The sequence below is a fragment of the Equus quagga genome, chromosome 1 (assembly GCF_021613505.1).
Source record: "Equus quagga isolate Etosha38 chromosome 1, UCLA_HA_Equagga_1.0, whole genome shotgun sequence".
NCBI classification, from domain to species: domain Eukaryota; kingdom Metazoa; phylum Chordata; class Mammalia; order Perissodactyla; family Equidae; genus Equus; species Equus quagga.
This window is the reverse complement of record NC_060267.1, coordinates 152,852,743-152,871,585: the sequence shown is the minus strand read 5'-3', so window position 1 is coordinate 152,871,585 and position 18,843 is coordinate 152,852,743. Positions and strand designations below refer to the sequence as shown.

The 18,843-nt window shown below is 36.6% G+C and overlaps 1 protein-coding gene across 13 annotated transcripts in view; it reads left to right on the top strand.

Annotated features, from left to right (window-relative positions):
- RBMS3 (RNA binding motif single stranded interacting protein 3) overlaps positions 1-18,843 on the top strand; it is a 1,258,536-nt gene that overhangs the window by 1,189,348 nt on the left and 50,345 nt on the right. For 10 of the 13 annotated variants that reach the window (XM_046665635.1, XM_046665620.1, XM_046665592.1 and 7 more), the window contains 2 exons: positions 2,434-2,544; positions 10,236-10,283. In XM_046665635.1, coding sequence (XP_046521591.1) covers positions 2,434-2,544; positions 10,236-10,283 — 159 coding nt within the window. The remainder of the gene's footprint in view (positions 1-2,433; positions 2,545-10,235; positions 10,284-18,843) is intronic. The other 3 variants (XM_046665611.1, XM_046665628.1, XM_046665688.1) reach the window with 1 other exon arrangement.

Here is an 18,843-nt window from a genome sequence, read left to right as displayed (position 1 = left end):
TCTGGTCAGGGAAGGAATGTTTCCCTTACATTGTTTTCCACTCTGTGCCTAGTGCTGCTATTTACAATTCCAAATTATGACAAATCCCTTCCCACTCTTCTCTTTGATTGTCAGGATTCTGGTTTATACACAGAAGCAACACTCACTCTGTGGCATCTGTAATCAAATGAGTCCCCAAACACTTTCTGCGAAAGGATTCTCTAAAGAGACCAGACAATCCTTCCTAAATTAATTCCAAATGCAGGCATTCAATCCTTCTACTCTTATCTTGCATGGATTTTGATTCATCTGTCACATGCTCACATATCTCATTTGCATATTGCCTCCCAAACAAGGACTAAAGTCTACCTCTCCCACCCCTGGGGAATAAGGTCACCCCTAGGGCATTAAGAAGAAAGTGCCTTACCCAACGCAATGTGATCTTTATCTCTGATTTATGACCAATGATCCCTTATGTGGCCAGAGCAGGCTGATTAGAATTGAGTCGTTTCCGGGATTGTGACAGTTTAGCTGTAGGTCGGAATCTCTAGGGGCAAACATTCTAAGATAGCCTAAGTCTCAAGTTCAAGAAAAGTATTGAAGTCTTGCACCTGCTAAGGATTAGAATGTTGTGAAAGCGCCATTTTTTGGTTGAAAAAAATGTTTCAGGACTTCCGTCTTAACACTGAGGTCATTCTATAGTGTACCCCTAAGGGACATTAAGAAGAACCCCAGTTCTTCTTAAAGTATTTACTGCTGCTCTGGCACAACAAATACCTGAATGAAAGCCAGTAAGTTTTTTTTTTAAAGGAAAAAATAAAGATGCTTTTGTTAAAGTAATTTAGGCAGCAGGAAGAAAAAGTGATGTGTCTCTGCATTATAATTAAGTAAAAGTTTATTGTGTCTCTCATTCAAGAAGCATCCTGATGAATGACAATTCCCAGAAGCATCAAGAAATTCAAACAATACAAATGCGCAACTATGCATATTTAGAAGCTACAGACCTATAAAATAACATATTTTCTTGTTGATTCTAGCTCAAAAGTCCAAAGGTTTTTAAGAGCAAAACTGACTCTGTGTGTCAAGCATTTCCAGATATTCGGCTCAATTTCTGTTCTCCCTCCATGTTAATGGGGAGGAGCCCCTAAGAAATACTGAGTGATAGCGTGATCTTGTAACAGATACCATCAGGAAGTTGGCTTTGGATAATACCAGGAGGAACTGATCATCCTGAGTGAAAGTGTTTTAGGAAACATTCGCTTGTGGGTAATTAATTTGGGTGCTGAGATCCTGCCATCTACATGAATCTGTCTTAGTTTTATGTCTTCAAAATGTTTAATTATATGGAAAAAAAGAGTCAAATAGTGAGAAAAATAATGTTTACATAAAAATAGCATTCAGATACATAATCATTTTATTATTAGTGGGTATTTAAATGACGTTATATCATGAGCTTCTGCCTTTATTATCATCTTTAAAGTAAAGCATTGGAATTATAAAATCTCAAAGATTTCATCCAACCCTAGCATTTCAATTAAAATATATATATGTATTGTTCCATTCTCTAAGTTAGTCAACTAAGGCAGAATAGTAGGATAGAGGAAAAGGAAGGAAAGGGTAATGTGACCTGGCTTTGTGCTTCACTAGGCATAGAACACTTTGTATATGGATAGAAGTTTTTTAAAATGTCTACTATTTCTTGCATTCCCCACAGTTATAATAAATCAAAAAGAATATTCTAGAAGTAGGCATTTCCTAACATCTGATGAAACACTTGACATTTTCGTGTTTTTAAAAAATTTTAGCAGTGTTGCATTTGACCAGCATTTAACAGAGTTCAGTATTCTTCTGTCAAAAGCACAGATAGAAAGAAAGTAAGTCGAAAGATTAGGAGGAAAAACATAGGAAATAGTAACTTGGCTTTTTATAACATTTGTATTAGATTTTAATATGTCCTTCAAAAAGATCCAGTCAAGAAACCCATCTGGGACCAGCATTATCCTCTTGGTGGTCGATTGTATTGAGATGATCAAGTATAATCCATATAAATCATGGATAAATGGCATAAATCAAGTCTTATTCAATATCAAGAAAAACTAGAGAATTTCCATAGTATTCATATCTTTCAGTCAGAGAAGCTTGTGTTTAGAGCAATGAGAGAGAATGTATATGATATCTTGGGATGCATTCTATATTGAATATTGGAATTGTAAATGACAGGTGTTTTAGACACATCACAGATAAATCACATCAGAGGAAAAGTCACTAATGCTACATATATTTAGATGAGCACAAAATGACATGAATGGATGTAAAAATCATACATGGTTGAATTTGACTTTTTCAGTGAAAAGTAAATACATTTGATGTTAATGCAGTTACTGTGTTTATTTTTTCAAAAAGTTTCCTTCCCTGTGGAACGTGTTTTCAGATGGACATTGTGTGTGCTTGTAGGGTGCTGTGATTACGCCAACAATGGACCATCCTATGTCAATGCAGCCAGCCAACATGATGGGCCCCCTGACACAACAAATGAATCATCTTTCATTGGGCACAACAGGAACGGTGAGTTGAAGAGTTTGTTTTGGTTTGTTGCCTTAGACTTCTTCAAAAAGATGCAATACTCTCTGTTTTCACTGGCATTATCAGCAAAACTGGTTCTGTACCATTGACTAACACACCTTTCAAGTTCCAGTATGAATAAGCCGCATTCTGCATGTGTATTCAGTTGCGGGGCACACTTACTCACGTTGACAAGGCTGGAGGTTCTACTGTGTTGCATTTAAATTTGAGTTTCTTCTTGTTTTAGGACATGATGCACCAGGTATAATGTCTGTTTTTGGAAAGATGTCTTTACGCATGCACCTGTGAATCTACACCTTGTAACTTAATACACTTGAGCCTGGTTTTCTTTTCCCAGATGCTTACCACTCAGCTACTATGTCATTCCCAGGTTATTCTTCACAAGTGAGGGGCCAACCCTGACTATGACTAATATTCAGGGCTTTTTATTAACTTTCATTGTTTAAATCAATAAAAAGGAATTGAGAACTAGACTTAATCCAGTTCTTTTAATCTTCCTTTTGAATGTATTGACACAGATGATGTTGAAAAAAAGGAAAGGGATCTAATATACTTGATTTTTTATATAGGTTGGGATATTTTTGACTACCCATTATTTTTCCGTGGGGACCAAAAGTATATTGAAAAATACCTATTACAGCCTTGATTTTATATCACAAGGCATTTGAAATCATTAGCAAAACTGTGTTTATTTTTTAAAAAATCTTGTTCTAAGACAATTCCCTAAATGGTCAAGAGGGCAAATATCTACCTGGAATACTGCAACTTTGTCAATTCCCATGATAGAGAACGATGCAAAACATCAAAGCCAACCTCTCATGTGACGCCACTGGTAACAGTTTTTATTTTTCATCAAGGTTGATGCAGATAATTTTGTCATTTTTAAAGCTATAGAAAGAAAAATATATTTTCTTCTGACTGAGGCAGCTTATGCATTATGAAAAGAGCACTGGACCAGGAGTCGGGAATCCTAGATTCGAATCTTGATTGAGCCCTGTTGTTTCTATCTGTCCTTGGGAGAGATCTTCCAATCTCAGTTTCTCTCTCCGTCTAGTTGAAGCATTGAACATGATGATATATGGGACCCCTTCGACTGCACGCCTCTAGGTCTTTAAGCCTGTGTGTCTCATAGTCACCACTTCTGTTATTCTTCACAATTATGCTCGTATCATCTCCAAACACCTGCATATACTATGAACACTAGCTGCAGATCGGAAATTTTACTTTAAAACAGTGGCTTCCTTGCCACATAGATGTGTTGACTCACAGGCTTTTTGAAATGTAAGAAGTTTCTGACATGTTCACTGCTACCTCAATTATCTGCTCTAAATAGAAAGTCCATATACCTAGTGGAAAGAGTCACATAGTTTTGATAAAGAAACTTAGTTTTGTTAACATAAACAAAGTACCTATCTCTAAGACCTCAGTTGCTGAACCTATAAAAACCAGTTTGTGATACCTTACATGTCTGAAGGCTTGGGCTGGATCAAATGATTTCTTAGGCCTCTGACTAAGACTTGTCAAGGTCGCATCTAAGACTATATTTAACTATACATCATGGTACAGCTAATTGTCATCAGGGAGATAGAATGTGAAGATAGTGTTCTGTAGCTTTTAGCAATGTGTAAGGATTATTTGTAGTCAGTTTGCTCATTTACTAACAAGCAGATCCCAAGAACAATATCGGGAAGCCTGAAGTTTTTCATGTTCCCACTATTGATTTTTCCTTCATATTGGCCTTCCTCTCCTTAAATGATCATAAATTCTGAATAAGTGAAGTAATCAATCTTATTTCATTGAATGACAGTCTGAAATCTGGTAAAAGAGGGAGTGATGATGCAAAGCATGGAAGGAAACACTTTATAAATCCTACTCATTTGAATCAAAACAGAAAGCCAGCTGACTTGCTGAAGTTTCAATTTGCAAATTAGAAAAAAATACTAGAGCTAAATTAATTGAAATATGACTGAATCCTTTAGGGAATTGAAAAACAGGCTAACATGTATAGAACAGATTCAGAATTACAATAGTTATTGATTTAATAACATATAGTATGGTTAGTATTTGAGCATTTTTAACAAGAAGACATTTATACAAGGCCACAATTTTTACCCAGCTAACAATAGCCAAATTATTCAATAATGATATATACACCTGCCCTTTCTTAGAAAGCAAGAATTTTAAGCATGTGGCTTATTTTTAACACCAATTTCCTCTAGCTTTTTTTTTCCCCCTTCACATTTGTACTAAATAATGCTTTGGTGCGTTATAAGCTTCGTGTAAATTGATGTTTTGCAAAGGTTTGAAATTTCATAAGGTTCTGGAAAGGCAGAGAAAAAACAATATTACTTTGTTGATTTGTTCAACAAAATATCACTGAGTGAGTTTACTGTCCGTAATATGGTTATACCCTTTCTTAAACTGTCACTCTTACACTTTGATATGCCATCATAGATTCACTTTATCTGCATTTTTGGTTGGCATTTGGAGTGGCTATTATGTAATCGAATTGATTCCTTTAATCAAATTTCCCCATCTTATTGCATCTTTTCAACATACTTTATCCCATGTCTGGGAAGGTGGCCTGGTGTCATGGAAAGAACAGTGGGCATTGGAATTAAATTTGAGTTCAAAGCCCTTTATTAGCTATGTATGTTTAGGCAGGTTACTTAACCTCTCTGAACTTTTATTTCCTCTTTTACAAAGTGGGAAAAGCAATATTTTCATCCCAGGGTTGTTGTGTTAAATGGAATGATATATGTGACATACCTCATACAGTGTGTGACACCTGGTAGATGCTAATCAAATGAACCATCCTTACCTCTCTACCTCTGGTAGCTTCCAACTGGTAGGAATCTAGTCCAACTCACCAGAAGGGGTATAGGACATTACAACCAGTACAACCCACTGGCCTGCTCTATTTCATTTGACATAACTTATTTCTTTCAAGTTTCTACTTCCTTAGCTTCTAACATACTCTTTCAGGGTTTAAATCCAAAAGTCCATAGAGATCAGCCAAGTCACATTAATGAGTAAAGTTGACTAAGTTCAAGCAAAAAATCCTGGAAATATGCAATCAAATTTGGTCTATATTTACCTATGTCACAAACATAGTCATGTAACATAAATATACATGAAGTATCATGTATATTTTACATTAGAGATTATATTTTAAATTAGAGATTTTTTTAATGCAATAATAGCATCTCTGCCCAACTGTTGGATGAACAATAGGGAGAAGTGATGCCTTTGGCAGCCTGGAACACTGATGCCTCATCTAAAGAGGGAAGCTATTACTCAACTTCAGACAGCTATTGCTACATGGGCATACAGAGCCAGGGTGGCCTCACCTTAATTTTTCACAAGAAGCTAAATATTTGGACTTTAATGGGAAATTTCCATATTTTTGAATATTGGACCCAGTTTGTCTTAAGAACTCTCAGTTTGTGACTCTGCCCCAAGGTTTTCCTGGTTCTCCTCTGACCTCTCTGGCCATTGCTGCTTCTTTTCTTTCGCTGGCTGCTAAGCCAGGGCTTCATTTTTTAGCTTACTTCTCATTTATACATGATTTCCATAAGCAAGCTCATTCACTTTCATGGTTTATGAACTCTGCCTTCTATGCTGAAGACTTCTAAATCTGAGTCTTCAATGCTAACCACATCTTAGAATTTTAGACTCATTTATCCAACTGCTTGCCAAATATCTCGATGTAAATCTCCTCTGACATAGCAAAATCAGCACAATCCAAACTAATCTCATGAGCTTCCCCGAGCTTCCTCCACCTGACCCCCTTCCTCTTATATGTTCCTGTTCCTTATTTCCTCTCAAGCTAATCCCATGATCATTTGCCCAGGTAGTCAAACGCTACACCTAGACTCAATCTAGACTCTTCTTTCTCCCTCACTACCATATACAATTACTTTTCAAGTCCTGCCAATTTTGTACAAAGACATTTGTCAAATACATCCTTTCCTCTACATTTCTAGAGTTTCTGCCCTGGACCTCATTTGATTAATTGTAATATTCTCCTAACTGCTTCCAGTCTCAATTTGTTTCAATCCATTATCCACTATGTTGCCACAACCAGTCAATCTAAAATTGTCTGACCATGCCTCCTGCTTGTAACTTTTCAGAGGCTCCCAAACATTTGACTCCACTGAAATTCTGCAAAACAAGGTCTGAGCACTAACAAGCCAAGATTAAGACAGGAGCCTCAACTACAGAAACAGATAGGTTCCGAGGGTAGAACAGAGAGAGATCCAGTGAATAATCCAAAGTAGGCAGAGATCAGAGCTGATGCAAATTGGAGCTAGATTAGAACTTTTCGTTTCTAGAAGGGGGAGCTTAGGCCATAATTCATGTCCCACTTTCCTTCCTAAGATCCCTGAGTAAAGGAAGTGTATTGAGCCAAAGCCTCCTTTACCTGTTCGTAGAATTAGATATATCTGGTCCTCCATAACCTCAAATTTTGAAATGGATACTATGTAGTGTAATCTACTTTTCTCTACCATTTGCCACCTCAAAATTTATTGTTCAATTCCCTACCTATTTTTAAGCTGGACAGAATATGCAAGCCTTAAAAGAAATGAATTTTATGCAAGAAGAATAACTGTTTTATTCCAGGGCTCTGCTGACCTTGAAGAATTTTCTAGCTCTTCTGCTTTTGTTTACTTTTTTGTCACAGGATTCCCTGGATAGAACCATCGCCCTGTTATCCATAATTTCTGATCACTCTATTGTAAGCTTTAGCAGAAACCACTGGGGATTTTACTGTGTTATGAGAGCCTCCAAATTGCATGACAATCTTGTTTTACAAGTTTCTTATCTCCTTCTCATTTGTTCAGTTGGTGGGCACCAGTGGCTTACTATGTCACCAGAATCTGTTGAAAGAAATAAAGAGTTTTTGTTCTGCAGGCTCCTAATCTGCAGTTCTGTTTGTGTTCTCCAAACCACTGGTGATTTGTGACATCATTGGATTCCCATGGTGTAACCATAGCCACTCACAAAGATAATCTTGTAATTGTACTCTATTTGTTCACCATAGTTCTCTTACCTTTTTCAGTCACACCATTCTTTCTTCATTGCTCTAAAATCCTGACAGTATCAGGTGAAAATCCTGAATTACTCATTTTGCTTAAAGATTGTCATTTTTCAATTATTAGCTATAAATATAAGTATTAAGACTAAGCATGATAAAAAGCAACATGCAATGTTAAATGGACTCATGATTAGGAAATAGTATCATAAATTCATGAGTGGTAATGAGTACATCTCCTTGGTATCAATTAATTAAAAAGTCAAATACAAGAAAAAATATAGATAAAAGTGAATAGTTTTTAAGAACTTATTTAGTCTTACTGTACGATAAATGAACTTTGAAGGTAGTCTTATGATATAAACAATAAACAAGTAGGCATTAAGTGACAATCTAGTATTATGAAAATGTATTTGCAAATGATAAGCTTTTTAAAGAATCCAATTAAAAAATGGATTCTGAGTTCAAATAAATTAGTGACAAAATACAAAAGCTCCAATAGATAAAATGCCAAAGGACATGAACAGATAGTTGATAAAAGAGGAAATGGAATGCTGAAAAGCATATGAAAAAATAGTGATCAAAGAAATAGTAATTTAATCAGATACACAGACGTATGCACAGAACCCATGAAATAAAGTTATCAAAGTAATACACATTGCTGATGAAGGCATAGGGAAATAAGCATTCCCAGTCACTGATAGTGTGATGATAGGACTCTAAATTTGTACAAGTGTCACTTGGATAGCAAGGTGGCAAGACATGACACTTCAAAACAGCTCTCCTGGCTGACCAAGCAGTTCTAGTTTTGAGAAGCTACTCTATGAAAATATTCTAAAATAACGGAAAAGCCTTTATACCTCAAAAATGTTCAGCCCAGTATTCTTTATAATATCTAATAAGGAAGATTTATTAAATAAATCACAATCCGTCCATAAACCAGACTGTAACACAGCATGAAGTTATACAGGTTTAAATTAATTAGGAAAGGGATTATTTATAGCCTTACATCAAAAGAGCAGGACGTAATTGTGCACGTGTGGAGTATAGTACCAACTATGGAAAGCTACTTATGAAATAAGGCTGTAAGAAATACGAAACAAGTGTGCTTATTTCTGGGTGATGGGATTAAGGATAATCTCTATGTTAATCATTATACTTTTCTACATTCTCCAAGTATTCAACAATGAGCATGATTTACTTTTATTTATTTTGAAATGTTATGAATATATTCTTGGAAAATGGTGGCGTGGTCTTAAAATTAACTTTTTTTTTTGGTTTTAAATAATAATGAGTGATTGCAGTTTTTAAAAAGATACTAGGAATTACTACCACTATTAATAAAGTATTTGGGGACCCTTTAAAAATGGTTCTACTTATTCTAGATTTGGGGATTATAGTCAACTCACTAGTTCACATACCTGTTGAGAGAAACAAAATAACTCATGCCTAAGATTGATTTGCATTTGAATCTTTGATCATTGTTTGCTTTTGCTGGTCAAATTGCCTTGCAATGTTCAAGTTTTAATCTGTCTTCTCACATGCCATTTACTCATGAGAGAGTGATTAACATTGTCCTTTTTGGCAAGGAAATGGAGGGCTTCGTGATAGTCCAAATTAAGTTCTTAAGTAGTTGGAAATATGAAGTTTGAGGTTTTAGTTTTTTAAATAGAATAATGGTCATATGAATAAGGGTCACACAAGAGCATCTGTTTAACCATGTTTGGACAGTTTATTTGAATGTGAGCAATATCTGATCCCTTTTACACAGTTTACCCCTCCAAGGGGAGTCGGAGCTAGACTAGAATTTTACTTTATAGAAGGGGGGCCTTAGACCATAGGCTATGTCCCACTTTCCTTTAAGATCCTTGGCTAAAGGAATTGTATTAAGCTAAAGCCTCTTTTTCATCTTCAAAAAAGCAGATGTATTTGGTCCCACAGAACCCGAAATGTTGAAATAAATGTCATGTAGTTTAATGAAGCTTTCCCTACCATTTGCCACCTCCAATGTTTTGACACTTTGGAAAAAGACAATAATCATCCGTTGAAGAGATTCTATGTATCTCTGTTCTCACAATTACAACACACAAGGCTCCTTGGCCCTGACTGACAACCACTGGGATCAGAGCTGGGCTGAGTGATTAATAACAAAACTCTAGCTTCAAAATACATCAGCCTCCATAGAATATGGGAATGTGTAAATTTTTTATTTATCTCTTTTAAATTTTTAGTTCTTTCTTTTGTTCTCCAGGACTTTATTTCATGTAGTGCTCTGGGCCCCCTCCAGGTGGGCTGCCCTGTAGAACTTATGTGTCAGCCAGAGAGGGTAAAAATTTCGCATTGATTCCCCAAGGGAAGGGCCAAAATTATGACAGACTGAGACAGATGACAATGTTCTGGGACAGACTGTACTGTCCTAACAGTCTGGATGGGACCTAACAACATGTACAGTGTGGTGGTAATGGGGACCATTGTATCAGCTATAAACCAGGGGTCATAGTGCCTTGAGGGCATGAAGGCAGGGGGCTTAGGCGACCATATGACATACAATGGGCACTTCCAAGTTTTAGAGCTAAGATTCTATTTTATTTTCTTTTGTACTTCATTGCATTCTTTCTCATGCTCTTTTCATTCAAAGATTCAGTCTCAAGACAGGATTATGATACTCCACCAGCTGTTGTGTCAGGTAGGAAAATTCTAATTCCTTTAAGACTTGATTGGAGGGGAGAGATGGAGGTTGACTGGTTTTCTCCAAAACTCTTTAAAGCAGTGATTCTCAACAGGGCCAGGTGCAAGGAATTTGAATTTCAGTTTCGGGGTTGGGGGGTAACATATGTGGTTCAAAAAAGTGTATTTAATATTCCAATCTAGTTTTTGTATGGAAAATAAAATATGTTGCTTTTGAAATAAAAAGTCAAAGCTCAAAGACATTTGTTCTGCGAAGGATACGCAGAAAATAGAATCTATGTTCTGTGTATCAGTGATTTTTCAGTGTTAAAAGGGTTCATTAGAATTTCTGGTAAGTGGGAGAAGGATATTTATGTTTAGCAAAAGAGGGCACCAATTAATAAAAATAGTTTGAGAAGCACTGCTTTAGAGACCAGAATTCTTCTGAAAGCAGAAAATCATCCCATTTTGCTTGATCAGCACCCAGCATAGTGTCTGACTCATAGTAAGTGCTCAATATAATTGTTTGTTGAATGAATCAAAATTTCAAATTTATTCCAAAAATGGTATTTTGGATATTGAAAGAGAAGAATCTGTGAATGTTCCATTTGTACAACAAAGTGGCAGAGGTGGATTTGAGAATACATTAGTGTCTTGAGGATTTCGATTAGCCATGTTTACGTTGTTTCGTACAATTTAGTGGTGCACTTTGTAATAGGGTATGTGTGTGTGAAGAGGTGTGTTCTTATTTTGAACTGCACAGATAGATGTTCTTGTGCTTTGATCTTAATTTTGAATTTTGGTTTCTAGCAAAGAGGAAAATGGGCACAATTTTTTATTTTTGTTGATTTTTTTTTTAACTAAATAAAATCCTGGCAGCCTGAAGAGCTTTGAACTCTTTGATCCTTTGATGTGTCAGATGATGAGGACATAAAATCCAAACCATTGGAGAGATAGAGCAAGAGACAAAGGCCAGAAATAGGACAAAAGAGCCCTTGGGACAATAGAATCTGGCAACTGAATGGTGGTTTTCAAGCAGAGAACATCGTGTTCTTGGCCACTAGGTTTGCTTGATCCAGCATCTGAAGGGTAATCCTTTTCTCATTTCTTGTGGACTTGTTTAATTATGCTCATGGCTGAATACTTACCTTAGAAGTTCAATCGAGAAATAATGAGTTAGCTTTCAACTGTGAAGTCACTTTGGTCCTCTTGGAGATCTCCACAAATTTGTCATTAATTAAAATATCACTTATCTTTCCCCAAAGTGTATTACCTGTCACATCTTAACATGCCTGTTTCATTTAGGATCTCGGACCCCTGGAAGATACTTTGTTTAATGTTTACAGCCTTTATTTTGTTTAACATGTGGCATCTTTGCTTAACAAGAGGCATCTACTCTTGATAATTCACCAATATTAATAATAATGATACACACAAACTGGAACTTTCCTTCAACTAAGTTTCCTGATTTCACTTTCAAGAACACAATGAAGAAAAGCAATGAAAACATCAAAAGCACTTACTAGATATCAGCCATGGGTCAGGGTCTACACAAATCAGTTGAGGCAGAACATCTGGCTGCAAATCTTGGCTTGGAATTCCCACCTAAGTCCGCAGACAGGCACTACTGAAGGTTCTTGAGCAGAGAAAGCACTTGATCAAAGTAGTGCTTTAAGAAACAATCTGATAGTTTTGTGTGTGCTTGAGGAACAAGAAACAGCAATCACATAGAATAGTCAGAAAGCCCAGATATGACTAAAAAAGTGCTAACATCCCAGCAGTGACATACAAAGGAAGGGACTAATATAGAAGTGACAGGAAAAATAACATTTTGAGGGATTTTACAGTTGGATTTGTGGTTTGACATCTTATAAACTTGCACAGACTTCTTTCGCCTCTTTGTCTACCTCTAAATGAAAATAGACTTGCCTGCCTAAAATGTTTGTTAGTTGTCTGGTGAGCACGAGTTGAGTGACTTTTGAAAAATGGCATAATTTTTGCCCAATCCTTGTCCAATCAAAAAAGTGAAACAGGCAAAGGTGTTGTAATAGCTCCTTCTCATATCTCCCAATGTGCCAATATTGGACAACTTAAATAGTAATCAGTTCTTTGCCATTGTAGGAGCTGACTAAACTGCCATAATGTATCAGAGTTCAAGATATCTGCTTGGTAATCCACAGAGACGTAACCCAAGCTAATTTCATTCAATCAGTATATCAAACATTTATTGAACACCCTCTGAGTGCTAGGCACTACTCTCAAGTCCTGGCGATATGAAAATGAATAGAAAATAGATCATTGGTATAAAAATGTCACCGTCTAATTTAATGTTGTTGTCGTCGTTTGTGATGTTTAAATGTATAACGTTTGAAGGAACTAAAATCTAGACTCTAACTAAAAAGAAGATCAGAAACCCTTAGGAATAAAGTGTATTCTGAGCTGGATTTGGAAGGGTGAATAGGAGTTGACCGGTTGAACAAGAGTAGAAAAGTTAACTGAGGTGAATGGAACAGGATATGTAAACTCTTAGAGAGAAACAGCATGGGGACATTAGGTGACAGAGAGTCACTGGCATTCTTGGGGCAAAATATCACAGTGGCAGACACTGAGGCTGGGTCAGGATAAATCTTAAGCAAAGAGTCTTCACTCTTTGAGTCACATGTCACCTTGTTCTTTTGTTTATTGGAATAATAGTTATTGGGAGCATACTATGTGGCAGTCACTGTATTGGGTGCTAGGGATACAACTTCCCTCTAAGAACCTAGAGGCCAATTAGGAAGTTGGGTACAAACAGGTGATTACAATACAGTGTCATAAGTGCTTCCATATAGAGAAATATATGATATTTAAGTTTGTAAACTCTTCAGTAAGATGCCTGATTTCAGAATCTACTTGTGTCGTTTACTAGTTGTGGAACCTTGGGAAAATTACTTAACTTCTCTGTAGCATAGATTACTTATCCAAGGAAATAATAATAATTACCTCATAAAATTGTTGTAAGCATTAGATGAGTTAAAATATAGAACCTGCTTAAAACAGATCTTGGCATAAAATAAGTATTCAAATGTTATTAACAAAAACTATACTAATCATTCTTGTTATAAGGTACTATGGTGGCAGAAAGAAAGAACAATTAACATACAGTAGGAGAAGTCAGAGAAGGTGGAAGAAACTTTTAAACAGAGACATAAGGACAAATGGAAATTAGTCAAGTAAAAAACAAGTTGGAGGGGAAGACTTTCAGACCAAGGGGGCAGCATGTACAAAGGCTTATGAGTAGCAGAGTATGGCAAATTCAGGGAACTACATGTGGTTCAGTAGGGCAGGGATACATAAAGAGAGACGGGGAGTAGACAAAATCAGCCTGGAGAAATTAGCTGGAGCAATATCACAAGGCTTGGTAACTTGAACTCTATCTTAATGGCAATAGATGTATACTAAAAGGTTTTAAATTGGAGAGTGACATGATCACTCTGAATGCAGGGTGGAGAATGCATTCGAGAAAGATAAAACTGGAAAAGGAGACCAGAACTCAAGAATCCAAGCACAAAATCAAGCTGGTATGTGCTCAAGTTGTGGAAATGAGAATGAAGAGTTGACAGATTTGTGCCATATTAAGGAGGTGGAACACACAGGACTTTGCAACTGATTGGATGGCAGGATAGAAGGAAAGAGAAGAGTTAAAGGTAGCTCCTAAGTTCCTAGCAACTCAGTGGCCTAAAGTGTCATTTGCTAGAATCTGAACCAGAGGAAGGAGGATCAAATTTGCCACAAAGAAGCCAAGTTCAGTGTTGTACATGTTGAGTTTGAGATGTCTATGAGGCATCCAAATGGAGATAATCAATAGACATTTGGATGTGTGTGTGTCTGGAGCTCAGAAGACAACTCTTAGCTAGAGATGGATTTTGGAGTTATCATGGAATTAAGTCATGTCACCCAGAGAATGTGCTTAGAGTGAAGAGAAGCAGGGAGATCTTTGAAAATATAGAATGAACAGGAAAAAGAGCCTAAAATAAAGATTGGAGAAGGTAATGTAGAAATAGAAGGAAAGTAAGAGTATGAGATTTCAAAACAAACCAAAGAAAGAGAGTATTTCCAATGAGAAGCCTGTCCAGGAAGATGAGTCCTGGAAAGAAGCCATTGGATTTAGTTACACAGAGGTCACCAGTGAATTTGATGGGGCAGTTTTAAAGGAAGGACAAAAATAGTGAATGTCCTGTAAGGAAGTGGATGTAGTAAGTGCCAGAAACTCAGCAAATTTGCCTTTGAAGTGCAGAGAAGATAATAAACAAACAAACGGAGAATGGAACTGATTGATTTATTGATTTTTTTTTAAGATGGGAAATATTTGGTCATGATAGGAAGAAGCCAGGAAAGAGTTCTAAAGTTTGAAGATGTAATTTATAAAGGAAATGACTGATAGAACAAGGTCACAATGGTTTAGCACCAGGCATCTCTTCTAGGAATATGGGAGGACAGGAGGAAGGGATGATGTATATGCATGTAAGCTTATACAAGTAGGAATAGGAAGTCAAAAGATTTTCTAAATGATAAATGCTCTTTGTTTTTATATGAAGTATTAAGTGACATCTTCTGAGAGTGAGTGGTAGATGGTGTGGTAAGGGACTTAAGAAGAACAAAGATTTGGAAAATTGTAAAGAAAGAAAGCCAACTGGCAATTCATAGAAAGTTTGAGGGGCAGTACAGGGGATCCATTTGAAGCTATAGACTGGATTTTTGTGATACCAATCTGTGAGGATGTTTGATTTTCCACAGCAGTGATTAGTAGCCAAGAAGGCAGACAGGTAGATTAGTCCAGGGCTAAGGTTTCACTGAATGGAGTGAGAAAAAGGGCAATGTGTGCTGACAAATATTGGCAAGAGAGTGATTAAGCGAGGAACTGTAGTCTCCAGGATGAATATGTTACCACGCCAGGTTTGTTTTTGCCCGCTGCCTGGAAAGCCAAACACCAAGACAATGAGATTGCAGCAGAGAGAGGGTTTTAATCACAAGGCGGCCATGTGAGGAAGCGAGAGCAAGAGTCTCAAATCTACTTCCCCAAAAATAGGGACTCAGGGATATTTATGAGGTAGAGGGGCAAGTTAGTCTGAAATGTGGAGTTGGTGATTGGAGGGGAGGAGAGGTGAGGTAATTTGTGCAAGTGAAATCAGACTCCATGCCTCTTCATAGGACTGTTCACAAAATGGTGGCATTAGCATGATCTGAGGGTGGAGTTTTTAGCCTCTTGATGTCAAAAGGTCCCTTATCAGGCATCTGCACAGGCCCAGTTGATGAGTTGGTGGTCTCAATTGTCCTGAAGTGGACAAGGAGTTCTAAATCCTGAAAGACAGTTCACACACCCATTACCATGGTGACGCAGGCTCCAAGGAGATGTTATCTGTAGGAGCCTAGTGGGAGTCAGACAGCATATTGCCTCAACAGCACAGTTGACAATGAGTGGGTTAAACAGCTAAAAGCTATAATCAGTAATTGCAAAAAGGAAAAAAAACTTTAGTACCTAGATACTTAATCATCAATGGCTAATTGTTTGCTGGTTTCAAATAGAAAGAGATAAGAGGGCGGCAGGGGATGGGAGAGAGGAAAAAAGCAGGGAAGATTGAGACTAGAGGTCTCATTGAGATGTATAAAGTAGTCAGAATACTTGGAATAAAGATTTTTGATAATAAACTATTTCTTGGCAAATTCAATGTTATGGGAGCAGGTGGCCAAAGTGTACTTGAGGCGAAGGTGACAGAGGTTAAGGAAATCAAACAGAAAAGCGTATCAGATCAGTGTTTTTCAGGGTGTGATTTGTGTAGCAACATGATACTTAAAATGATTTTAAGAGCACAGCGACCCAAACTTTTTGTTTTACTTCAGCAGCTGTATAGGTACTTTAACGTGAATTTGAATAACATGGAATAAATTCATCAAACGCATGGCTTAAGAAATACCTTGCTTAGAAAAAGTCTAAGGTAAATAGTTCAACAGTGAATACATTTTTTAAAAAATTGTAATTCAGGAAGAATAGAGCTAAGGTAAGAGTGATGATGTTCAAAACAAAGTGGCTTAAGTTTGGGAAACGGGAGTCTCTGATTTATTTCCCTGGCATCACCTCTCCTTGTGAAAGTCTCTCCTACACCTTGTTCAGCTTGTTTCAAGGACAGAGGACAGAAGGCTGGGACTACCCTCTACATTTGCACGCAAAATCAGGAGTCTATCCTCTTTTTAGTGTCTCTTTTCTGTAACAGTTATAACTTTAAAAAGTCCCTCTATTCTAAGCAAATTTGAGGGAAAAATGAAGAGTAAAACATCATATTTTTCTATTCACAGTTGGATTTTATGAGGCACATATGAAAACTACAGATAATTTGCTGTCAAATTTTTATCTCGGTTACTTTGAGCCTAATTTCCTTGAAAGACATCATCATGAAATCAAGACTACTATTGACAGAAAACAGAAGTAGAACCAAAATTCATTTTCCTTTTCTGAAAACCTTAGAGTTCAGAACTTGAATATGTGTCTGGAAAAAATAAGAAATGAAAAAAGGACCCAAAAAATGCATTGACAGGAGCCTGTAGATCTTCTGGAAGAGCTTATATTCATTCTCTGCCATATCCTTTCTACACCCCAGCTGAAATAGTTTGAAAATAGTCAATGTTATCAAGACAACTTCATGATGAGATTTCACAGAAAAAAAAAATACATAAATCACAATATAGTTTCACTCAGTGTGGTTGAATATGAAATCGTTAACTGTCAGATTTTTAGCCAGGGAGCTATGCTCTAAGAATGAAGTCCTTCACAGGGATACTTGCCTGAAATAAGGCAAAATTCACTGTTGAAATAGTATGTAGTTTTTCCACGTTGTTTTTGCCAGTCAATAACATCAGTTTGCATGGGAAAGCCTCATTAATTTGGAGTTGATGTTGCTCTACCAAAGATTTGGTTGAAGCCTATCTTTATACTGCCTCTGCTTGTGTGGGAATTACTTTATAAACTAGACTGTATTTGGGTGGGTGGGGGGATGTTTAAGGTACTTTAAAAAGCAAAGCCATTTTTCAAGCTCTAAGCAACACTTGTTTTCATGGATACCATGAGCTAATTACAAATAATTTCCATCTCTTAATTAAAAATTAGGTCCATTAGTACCTCCAATTAGCAACAATTAGCCATTAAATTGTATTTACTGTAGAAGACCTGACACAGGGTTAAAAGTGTTCCCACAAGCCACGCATGAAATTGGTTTCAGTTCTTTGCTCAAATACTGTGCATCTACTTTGATTATAAAACTGTATTTGTTTAAATGTACTAATTAATTGATATTTTCTTTTCAATAAGTTCTAATGAGAGACTTTGTTCTATTTATTATTCATTTATTCAATTAATATTTACTGAGTTCCTATAGTGCTACAAGGAATCAAGTCTAGATGGTATAAAATAGGAGACGCATTCCTTGCCTTCAAAGAACGTAGAATCTAAGGACAGAGGACAGGATTATAAAGAACTGACTCAAAACACAGTGTGTGGCAGATATCATCAGAGCGGTCCACAGAACAGGACTTTGTACATGAAATTTGTACAAGTACTTGACAAATAGGCACGTGCATGCTGTTATTGTGTTCCTGCTGGTGCATTTGTATTGTTCACTACATTACAGAAATGAAGTCTTAAAGACTTTTCCTGTGGGACCACAATTTTTATTGCTTTATTCAAGTAACTGATAACTAAAGGCAGCTTAAACAAATAGACAGTTCTGATATAGAACCATCACTGTTATTTAGCCCAGTTTTTTGGGGGGGTGTGGGAGAATTTGGGGGGAGTTGGGATAAGAATATACAAAACCTTTTGCCTTATCTTCTAATCTAGCAAGTTTTTTCTGTAAAGGTCCAGATAGTATATATTTTAGACTTTGCCAGCCATGTGGTCTATATCACAACTACTCAACTCTGCCTTATAGGTTGAAAACAGCCACAGACCGTATGAAAATGGATGAGCCATGGCTATGGTCCAATAAAGCTTTATTTATAAAAATAAGCAGCAAGCTGAATTTGGCCTGTGGGCTATAGTTTGCCCACTCTGCTCTAATCGATTTACTTTCATAAATTCATATTCCAAATTCAACACTATTACTGACATTTTTTGAAATAAGCATGAAGTGCTTTTCCTTTAAAGTTTGCATTTTTGTGTTTTTTTTATTTCATGAAAGGCAGATGAAATGTCAGAAAGGCAGAGGCGGGAGAGCATGAGGTGAAGATTGAAAGAGACATTTCTTAGTGCTTTAGTTTGTACAGCGTAATTGATTGTAGTACTGAAGTATTAAAACACTTTAGATACCTTCATATCTTTTCACATGTCCATCATATATTGATTTTCTGGGACTTACTTGTATGTACCCGCAACAGGGGATTATCAACCAGGAAAATCAAATATAAATTCTGTTTAATATCCTCTTGGCTGCCTTTAGAATTCTGCACTTTTAGAAATTTAGGGAAAAAGTAAGAGATACATGATCCCAGTGGATTTGTTGTGAAAACGTATTTTACATCTTTGTCACACCAACTGGGTGGTATTGTTG